This window comes from Orcinus orca, chromosome 1 (genome assembly GCF_937001465.1).
Source record: "Orcinus orca chromosome 1, mOrcOrc1.1, whole genome shotgun sequence".
NCBI lineage: Eukaryota > Metazoa > Chordata > Mammalia > Artiodactyla > Delphinidae > Orcinus > Orcinus orca.
The window spans coordinates 45,148,106-45,158,652 of NC_064559.1; the positions used below are offsets into that span (position 1 = coordinate 45,148,106).

The window sequence follows — 10,547 nt, forward strand, 5'->3', positions numbered from 1 at the left end:
TAATTAATCTAAAAATAACTGACTTTGAAAGAAAGAGGCAAAGGGGAAAGGGTAGAAGGAGAAAGAGTAAAAAGATAGCATATCCCCTGTCAGTAAACCCTCCTTGACTTGAAAATTTCAAGAAAGTCACAACTATATGGACCTTCTTGGGGAATGTGTCAGTATGTATAATAGAGTTTTCCAGATAATGGAAAATAAATAGGCAAATAAGTTGGATTTGAATGTGAACTAGGAATAAATAGGTTCTACATGAAGACATAACGGAGTTTCCTAAGAATAAAACTCCATGTGCTTTTGGTAGATTTTGTGACAAATTTTAGCTTCTCAAAATTCTATAGGCATAGTTACTGGCTGTTTTCATTTGCTTGGTGGGTAACGTCACCAAAACGTGCTTTATGGTATGGAGAGAAGTTACAGTGTTAGGCTTCGAATCACACTATTCCTTAGATCATAGTTCTTTAATGCCAATTCAGAAGCTGGATTTGTCAAATCACACTGAGAAAAAATGATACAGTATTTTAACTTCCATTAAGAGTGTAATGCTTTAAGACAGCTCTAAAATCAAATGTAGATTCAAATCCTTGCTCCACCACTTACTATGTGATCTTAGGCAAGTAGAACTTAAACTCCCTGTCCTTCAGCTTCCTCACTTATAAAATGGCATTAACAATTGTCCCTGCTATATATGGTTGTGTGAGAATTAAGTGACTTTTGATACAATAAAATGATTGGTACAATGCCTGGCACATACAAGTGTTCATAGTAAGTATATAATTATTACTAATTAAAACATTATTATTATATAAAATGATTAGAATATAATTTTATGAAATTTGGTAACAAACAGTAATAAAAAAGAAAATAAGTAATGTTTACTAAGTACATGGACCCAAGCTGAAGGCTTTTTAAGTAAAAAAAGACAAACTATAAATTATGTAAAATTCTTAGGTCCAAATATCTTTAAGGACACAAATATTAAATTAATGTGCTTTTACAAGGTAGATAGAAAACTAAACACTGCATCACTTAGTGATAACCCTTAACTTACATGGAACCTGGCAGCAGAATATATACATATATTTCTCCTAGAATTCATCTGCCGTCATTATTTCTTTGTTTATCCTATAGATTATATCAAATCTGAATCTCTAAAATGGAAGGAGCCAAAAGGCAAAGTTTGGAGGAAGACTCTGAAGGACAGGCCACACACACAGGTAAGCAAAGTTAAAAGAAAAAAATAATTATAAAATTAAAATTAGATCTGGAGATCTCTAATGTTCTTATTGCCACTATTCAGTGTGAAATTTAAGTAATACCTTTGAATGGGTTGTGGAATCATCTAAAAAATATTTGACTGGATAAATTAATGTGAAATCAAATACTTTTAGAACAGTTTTAATTAGATGTCAATTTGAGTTTGAATGAATTCATATGAGTACTAAACAAAAATGCATGGAAACTAATTTCATAGTGGCAGTATTTAGAATACCTTCTAAGTATGACACAAAACCAAGAAACCATAAAGGAAGATTGATAAATTCAGCTATAGAAATGAGGAAAGGAAGGAAGGAAGGAAGGAAGGAAGGAAGGAAGGAAGGAAGGAAAGAAGGGAGGGAGGGAGGGAGGGAGGGAGGGAGAGAGGGAGGGAGGGAGGGAGGGAGGAAGGAAAGGGGGGAAGCAAATGTCTGCTGTCTGGTAAAAGTCATCAGGAGCAAAATCCAAAAAACATTTAACAAATTGAGGAAAAACATTTGCAACTAACTGACAAAGGGTGAATTTCCTAATATATACTAAAATTTCTACAAATCAATAAGAATAAAACCAACAACCAAATGGAGAAATGGGCAAAATATAGAATAGACTATTTAGAAAAAAAATTTATAGGCACTTACAAAGTTAGAACTATATAGTGAAATACGTTTTTTTCACATGGTTTGTAAAAGTAAAAAAGTTTAATATCACACTTTGGAAAGAGGCATACTCATACATTACTGGTAGCAGTGTAAATTGGTACAACCTCTTTAAAGGTAGTTTAGCAATATTAAAATTAGAAATATATATGCTTTTTGACCAAGCAATTTTACTACCATTACCTATATGTGGACCTGAACAGAGAGGAAAAAAAATGTATGTGTAGGGTTCTTCACTCAGAATAATGTCAGAGAAAAAATGTGGAGCAACCATTTACATCAATAAGAAACTAAGTAAATTAATATCTACATAGTAGAATACCATGCCTCCATTTTTAAAAAAGGATGTTTATGTATATATGTGAAAAAAATCTCTAAGATATATTATGAAGTAAAAAAAGAAAAGTGAACAGAAGTGTGCATAATATACTACCATTTGTAAAAAAAGAGGAAAAAAAGGGATTCTCTTTTCTTCACACATAAACGCATGCTATACACATGCATATTTTGTATATGCAGAAGACACATCTGGAAAATGAAGACTATGCAAGTAAGTAAAAAAAATCGATTGTCTGAACATAATATAAATAAATTTATATTAAAATTGTATATTATTATTATATAAATAAAAATTATTAGGAAATATATGGGAGAGAGAATACATCTACATACGTAATACAATATTAAAGTATGGATATGGTTAAGTTTTAGTGAAGGATATTTAAAACTCCATATTTTCAAGAATTTAGACCTTCTTCCAAACACTGTTATTATTATTATTTTTTTTTAAACTCCTAATTTATTTCTCCCCCCAACCTTTCCCCTTGGTAACCATAAGGGTTTTTTTTTTTTTTTTTGGCTGCATTGGGTCTTCGTTGCTGCACGCGGGCTTTCTCTAGTTGCAGCCAGCGGGGGCTACTCTTCATTGGTGCGCAGGCTTCTCATTGCGGTGGCTTCTCTTGTTGCGGAGCACGGGCTCTAGGCGCGTGGGCTTCAGCAGTTGTGGCGCACCGGTTTAGTTGCTCCATGGCATGTGGGATCTTCCTGGACCAGGAATCGAACCTGTGTCCCCTGCAATGGCAGGCAGATTCTTAACCACTGCGCCACGCGGGAAGTCCCCAAACACTGTTATTATTTATCAGGGCAACTGAACATCAGAACTTCAGTTAGATCATCCTTGATTTAATTAATATTCTTAAATCTGCAAATTCCATCTTTTCTATATTTGTAAAAAGATTCTTAGGATCTTAGAAAGAATTGAATGGTTATATAATAAGTTTCTTAAAGCCATTTTAGTTTTAATTGAAGTCAGGCCTCCCTCTTACTGGTTGTCTTTTAAGTGCTATTGTCATTATTGTTCTCTGGATCTTGATAACATTTCAATCTGTTTCCCCCCAAATTCTAGTTTCCTTTGTTAATAGTGTGCTTCCAGGTCTTCCCTGGTGGCGCAGTGGTTGAGAGTCCACCTGCCGATGCAGGGGACGCGGGTTTGTGCCCCGGTCCAGGAAGATCCCACATGCCACGGAGCGGCTAGGCCCGTGAGCCATGGCTGCTGAGCCTGCATGTCCGGAGCCTGTGCTCCGCAACGGGAGAGGCCACAACAGTGAGAGGCCCGTGTACCGAAAACAAAAAAAAAATAGTGTGCTTCCAATTTTAGTTTATTGCTGAAGTTTCTTTCTTATTTAATGACAGTACTATTTTTCTAAAATTCTAGTTTCCACTCTATACTCTAATTTTTAAATATCTTTACCCACAATTTTTTCCAATAGCTCAAAGTGCATAATTTGTATTTTCATTAACACAGATGTTATAGAAAGATTCGTAGTCAAAACCCACTTAACAAGATTAATGTGGGAGAACATTTCTATGAGCAAGGCAGTCAGAAATTTCTAGCCCAAATAAGATAATTTTTCTGATACAGAAGACAGCAAGTCTATTCCCATGGCAATATCAATTGTGTAAATAGTCCTTGGAAAGTAAAAAGGAAAACAATTTGTTTTAAATTTTATTCCAGGACCCAAAGGAGTAATAAGTGATTGGAGAAAGTTTAAATTGGAGAGTGAAGATAATAATTCACTCCCACCTAGTAAGAAGGAGATTCTCAGACAAATGTCTTCTCCTCAGAGTGGAGATGACAAAGACTCAAAAGAAAGATTCAGCAGAAAGGTAAGATAAGAAGAAATCAAAAATAAATAATCTACAGGGTGTTTTTATTATAGTATTGTTTGTATTAGCAAAAAAAAAAGGAAATGCAGTAAACGCCTATGCCTATAAAGTCATCCCATACTAAGAAATACATGGCAACTGTTAAAAGAATGAGTTACAAATACATGAGTTGACTTAGAGGTAGTTCCACAACATGAGAAAGTAAGATACAGAGAATTTTAAGTTATGTGATCCCATTCTCTAGAGCAATGGAAAACAAACACTGTATATGTGTTTATGCTTATGATTATGTTTATGATTATATGAGCATGTATGTAGAAAAGTATGGAAAGACACTCACCAAATTGACAATATTGGTTAATTGGAAGGGTGGGATTGGTTGACAGTTCTCAACCTCCTTTCCGAGGAGGAGGAAGAAGGTAAGCAGAATAAGCCACACTATGAAAAAAATATATCCATAATTTTTTTAAGAGCAGCATTTTTTAAAATTCTCACTTATTTCTTATTATATAATGTGTATGTCATACATACATAAAAAAGTGAAATATGAAAAGATCTATAAAATCTTGATGGAGATTATCTTAGAGTATCAGAGTGGTAAAATTTCAGTATTTATTACTTCCTTCCTTTAGCTTTTAGTTCAGTTTTGAATCTTTATAATTAGCACATATTATTTATATAAAAACAACAGCAATACTAAAGAAATACTAAAAGAAACCATAAGGTGATTTTCATTGTGGGGAAAAATCAGTTTAGTGGTTTATTTATCTCCAAACCAGTATATATGAGTTGTTGTATATTGATTGTTGTATATTGATTCTCAACAGACAGTCTCTGCATCAGAAATATTCTTGGTTCTAGGCTTCTGGCCCTTGTAAAAAATCTTCAAATCTAAGATCTCATTTTCAGGGACTTCCCTAGTGGTCCAGTGGGTAAGACTGTGCTCCCAATGCAGGGGGCCTGGGTTCAGGGAACTAGATCCCCCATGGATGCTGCAACTAAGAAGTCCTCATGCTGCAACTAAAACCTGGCACAGCCAAAAAAAAAAAATTTAATGCAATATAATGTTTGTGAGGGAAGTGGAAAAAAAAAAAAGATCTCGTTTTCAGATTTTGGTTCCTTCACTGAGTCACTATGTGATGTGGATGAGACAATTAAATTTTCCTATCTGAGGAACTATAACAATACCTCCTTCATTTGTTTTAAAGAGAAAATAAATGAGAACGTATTTTGAAACATGTAAAATGCTATACAAATGTGAGACATTATAATGATTAAAAATATTGTATTAAGGTTAAGCTTTAGAAATGTATCTGAATGCCTAAATATCTATTTGCCTGAAGATGTGAATGGAACAAGTTCTCATAAGAATGCTCAAATGCATATGTAAATCAGTATTTTGTGGTTCAGCCTGTTAAATTAGCAGAACTATGGTAGCAACTTAAAAATTATATAAAACATTTAACAATGTTTAGGATTAAAACAAATTAAGTTGGAATGATAATTTTAAAGCAGAAAACAATAATAAGAATGAGGCCATTAGAAAAACAAATATAGGAGGAAGAAACAAGAAAAGGAAATAATGAAAGCACCAAATACTTTCACTTAATCTCAGTATCTTCTGTAAAAAAACTACCTGATATGTTTATTGTGAAGATTAAGAAAAATAATCTATGTAAATTGTCTAAGACATAGTAGATTTTCCATAAATTTGGGAGTCGTCCAACTTCCCTGGTTCTGGGCTGCTCCACATCTCTTAGTCACACTATGTCCCATCATCACTCCTTTATATCTTGTGTGTGTGTGTGTATGTGAAGGGAAAGGGTGTTTAACATTCTATTGACTAAGTTAATAATGACATCGCTATTAAGAAAGGCTCTGCAGGTAATTTTATATTCCAGCTTCAGTGAAAAATAGCTGTCTTGGAAGATAGAAGTTAGGTCTTTTCTCATTTTAGCCTAAACCAGTGCATATGAATCACCTAGAGGGCTTGTTTAAACATGTCTCACTCAGGCTCACACAGAGTCTGATTCAGTAGATCTGGGGTGGCATCCCCAAATTTGCATTTCCCAGGACTTCTCAGGTAATGGTGATGCTGCTGGTCTTTTGGCTAATCTGGTGAACTCCAAATAGTAGTAAAAGTTGTCTTTCTTAAATTCCATCCTACATATTCCAAAAAAATTAGTAAGTGATAAGAAAAAATCTTTTTCACAACTTTTGTGGAGGAGACAATAATGTGCAAAGGCATTTGTTGGAAACACATTTAAGTGCATGTACAGGCACTTGTGCATGTATGAGCATGTGTATACACTTTTATGAAAGTCACTCTAGAGTAGACCTTGCTGGATTTTTTTCACCCAAAGTGGCACATTTCATGACCATCTCATAGCTCAACTATATTTAGCAATACTTATGCATGTATTTAGTCATGAAATAATTACTGAACCCCTATTATGTGCCAGACACTAAATTCTGCCCCCATACAGCATAAAAGTTAGAAAAACTAATATTAAACAATGAAACATATACTATAATATCAAGTAATGTTTATTGCTACGAAGAAAAATAAACCAGCATAAAGAACATGGGGCAGGGACACTTTTAGGTAGAATAATCAAAGAAGGTGATATTTGAACAAATGAGGTGAAGGAGAAGGCCATCTCAGGAGGTAGGGGGGACAGCCAATGCAAACTCTTTAAGTTGAGAATGGGTTCGGTATTATAAGGAATATAAATTTCTGACTGAATGATCTCTATCATTTCTTTCATCTATTTCCAGATGAGCGTTCAAGAATATGAGCTAATCCACAGAGAAAAAGAAGATGAAAATTGCCTTCGTAAATACCGTAGGCAGTGTATGCAGGATATGCACCAGAAGCTGAGTTTCGGGCCTAGATATGGGTTTGTCTATGAGCTGGAATCTGGGGAGCAATTCCTGGAAACCATTGAAAAGGAGCAGAAAACAATCACAATCATTGTTCACATTTATGAAGATGGTATTAAGGGCTGTGATGCTCTAAACAGTAGCTTAATATGCCTTGCAGCCGAATACCCTACGGTCAAGTTTTGTAAAATAAAAGCTTCTAATACAGGTGCTGGGGACCGCTTTTCCTCAGATGTACTCCCCACACTGCTCGTCTACAAAGGTGGGGAACTCATAAGCAATTTCATTAGTGTTGCTGAACAGTTTGCCGAAGAATTTTTTACTGGGGATGTGGAATCTTTCCTGAATGAATATGGGTTATTACCTGAAACAGAAATGCATGTCCTAGACCAGAGCAACATGGAAGAAGATATGGAATAAAGATTCACTATGTCAGTGTCTCATATTTCTCCTTTAAGCATTGAACATTGATTTTGGTAGTATTTATATTCCTTTAGAGAACACCAAGTGTAGTAATGGCTGTTCTAATTTGGGAAAAAAAAAACCCAGACTGACACTAAAATTATATGATTAGCATTTCTTAGTATTAGTTACTCAAATTGATATAATGCTTTAACTTCAATACATTGTAGTCTTCAGTAATATTTTGGTAGACAAAGAGGATATGGATAATATTGTGACAGTTTTCAAAAATCCCTTTCAAGTTATATGTTGGCTTTTTTACTCCACGTTTTATCCTCATTGTTACTACTGTGTTTTTCAAATTATATTTTTAATATAATTTTTTTCTTGTGTAATAAGAATAAAGTCTCATAAGAAAATACATTTCCTATTTAAAGTCTATTCTTTCCCAAATATTACATTATCAAGGCCTTAAAACATTATATAACTCAAAATACAAAAATTTATCATTCAGTAAGATATCTTATATTCCAACCAAACTAATACATAAGAAACTTAGAAACACTGTGGCACATTAAAATTGTTTAAAAAGTATTTGTTTAAAAATACAGTTTCAGAGTTTCAGAAGCTAACTTTATCTAGGAAAAAAAGCAGGGTAGAAGCAAGGTCTTTTTATTCTTTAGACAAAATAATATTTAGTGGTAATAATAATTACAACTATTATTTATTGATTGTCTTTTATGGGCCAATATTTTATACATATCATTTCTAATAGTTAACTACAATTCTGCAAGTAGATATTACTCCCATTTCATAAATGATGAAACAAATTCAGAGAAGTAGAAGTTCTACTTCCATATCCCTTGAAAACATTTGGAAAACTCTCCTCCTACACAAAACACATAGAAATGCAAAATAAAATATAATTTGAAAAAATGTTTTTAAACGCATGAATGAGCTGAAGAGCAAGATAAAAGAAAATTCTAGGTGTCTGAATCAGAGTGGAAAATGACAGTGAGTGAGAGCCAAAGTGATATAGCCTATCTTTGAAGACATGGTGCTTGATAAGTAACCAAGTGTGGGCTCTCAGAGACAAGTGTGCTTAAAACAGGTTTGTACATTTTCCTCTGGTGAACCAATGTTGAAACCAGATATATGTCGCAAATTCTAGTCTCCACTCTCCTAAACGACTATTTTATGGCTTCTCTTTTTTCCTTAAAACATTTTGACCCCATGCCAAACACTTCACCTTGCCCATATTTCATTGAGAAAACAGAAATTATCAGATGAGCCCTACCTCACCTTTCCATTACCAATCTAAAATATGCACCTTCATGTAAACACTGTTTCCATTGATGTTAAAATGGAAGAAGCTCACACAGCTCAGCCCGACTGATCAAACTGTGCTATGGATCCTATGCTCACCCACACAGTAATTTTATTCCTGAAATTATTTCCCCTCTACACGCATCATCTATTTCTCACTTTCTCTATGCTGTATTATTCATACTGGCTTATAAATGAGTTTTTAAATTGTCCACTATTTAAAATATGCCCCTTATAATTTAAAATTTCCAGCTATTCTTCACCTCTCTGCTTCCCTTTAAAATCACATCTCTTGGGGGACCTCCTGGTGGTCCAGTGGTAAAGAATCCGCCTTCCAATGCAGGGGACGAGGGTTCGATCCCTGGTTGGGGAACTAAGATCCCACATGCCACGGGGCAACTAAGCCCACGTGCCACAACTACTGAGCTCTAGCGCCTCAACGAGAGAGCCCACGTGCCGCAAACTACAGAGCCCATGCACTCTAGAGCCCGCGCCACAAGAGAAGGGAAAACCCGCATGCCACAACTAGACAGAAGCCTGCGCACCAGAACGAAGAGCCCATGTGCTGCATGAAGATCCTGTGTGTCACGACTAAGACCCAACAGAGCCAAAAATAATAAATAAGTAAATAAAATAAATATTAAAAAAAAATTTTTTAATAAAATCACATCTCTTGAAAGAAGTGTCTAAAGTCATCATCTTTATTCCTCATTTCTAATTTTTTTCATCCCACTCCCATCAGGCCTTTGTCCCAAGCACTCTAATTACAGTTGTAATCACCTTGTCAAACTTAAGTTTATTCCTTATAAGTCTTATTGTAACAGGGAAAGACAAATCTGACTCCATATTGGATCTATTTCTTTTACTTTAACCTTTGTATTATACTGTTTTTGTTGCAAGTTAATCACTAAAATAATGTTGCTTATAGCCTGAAATACACAGGATAGCCCATTCTCAAGGTGTTGACCTTTAAAGGTATAACACTTTTCCATTCATCTAGAGATATAAAGTTGCAGAATTGAGTATAACATTTGTCTTGTTGGAGGTTTATAGGAACACTGTGACAGGACTTACATGGACAGATGCAACAGCAAAGGATTCTGGCACCAAGAAGTTTGCAACAATCTACCACACCCCTTTCCCTTTTAGTATAAAACAAACCTGAATTCTAACTCAGGTGAGATGGTTCTTTGGGACATTAGTCCACCATCTTGGTCTGCTGGCTTTCTGAATAAAGTTGCTATTCCTTGCCCCAACAACTCATCTCTCGATTTATTGGCCTGTTGTACAGTGAACAGTATGAGTTTAGACTCAGCATTATTCCTTATTTTATTCTATCTCCTATAAGCATGTGTCAGAGCTGACCACCTCCCCTATTTTTAAGTCACTTCCTTTGGCTTCTTTGAACACATCCTGCTTCTATCCTCCTGACTATTCCTCTAAGTCTCCTTCTCTAACTTCTCTAAACATTCACCCTAGGTAACTCCCTCCTGTCTATAGTCTTAAATACCATTTATATTCAGACTGCTTTCAAACTCACATTTCCAGCTCTACCTCTCTCCTAGACCCCAAAATCCTATGTCTCAACTGGAGGAAGGGAAGAAAAAGGGAAAAGAAGAATGGGAAAGAAAAAGAAGGTCTGCAGTTATACTAGATATTGGTGATTCAAATATGGGTGAGATAGAATTCCTAACTGTGACCAGCTTACATTGACCAGTCCTTAACATGTAGTTACTGCAATAGGTAGTTTCTGCTTATGAATCCAAAATTCCATCTTCTATTCCTCTTTACCAATTGGGAAAGGCATTTTAAATACCCTATGGCCTATTTCTAAATTGATGAATGCTAGGAGGGAGACTG

At 34.9% G+C, this 10,547-nt stretch overlaps 1 protein-coding gene across 1 annotated transcript; it reads left to right on the top strand.

Annotated features, from left to right (window-relative positions):
• Positions 1–838: 838 nt before the first annotated feature.
• Positions 839–7,979, top strand: PDC (phosducin). The gene is made up of 3 exons (XM_004275237.3): positions 839–1,214; positions 3,925–4,076; positions 6,855–7,979. The coding sequence occupies exons 1-3, from the start codon at positions 1,154–1,156 to the stop codon at positions 7,377–7,379; spliced, it is 738 nt and encodes a 245-aa protein (XP_004275285.1). The 5' UTR covers positions 839–1,153; the 3' UTR covers positions 7,380–7,979.
• The last annotated feature ends 2,568 nt before the right edge of the window (positions 7,980–10,547 follow it).

Excerpts from the sequence above, each read along its gene's own strand:
- PDC (XM_004275237.3), top strand. The coding sequence starts at position 1,154 with ATGGAAGGAGCCAAAAGGCAAAGTTTGGAGGAAGACTCTGAAGGACAG. Across the intron at positions 1,215-3,924 it reads AGGACAGGCCACACACACAG|GACCCAAAGGAGTAATAAGT; the intron begins GTAAGCAAAGTT and ends ATTTTATTCCAG. Across the intron at positions 4,077-6,854 it reads AAGAAAGATTCAGCAGAAAG|ATGAGCGTTCAAGAATATGA; the intron begins GTAAGATAAGAA and ends ATCTATTTCCAG.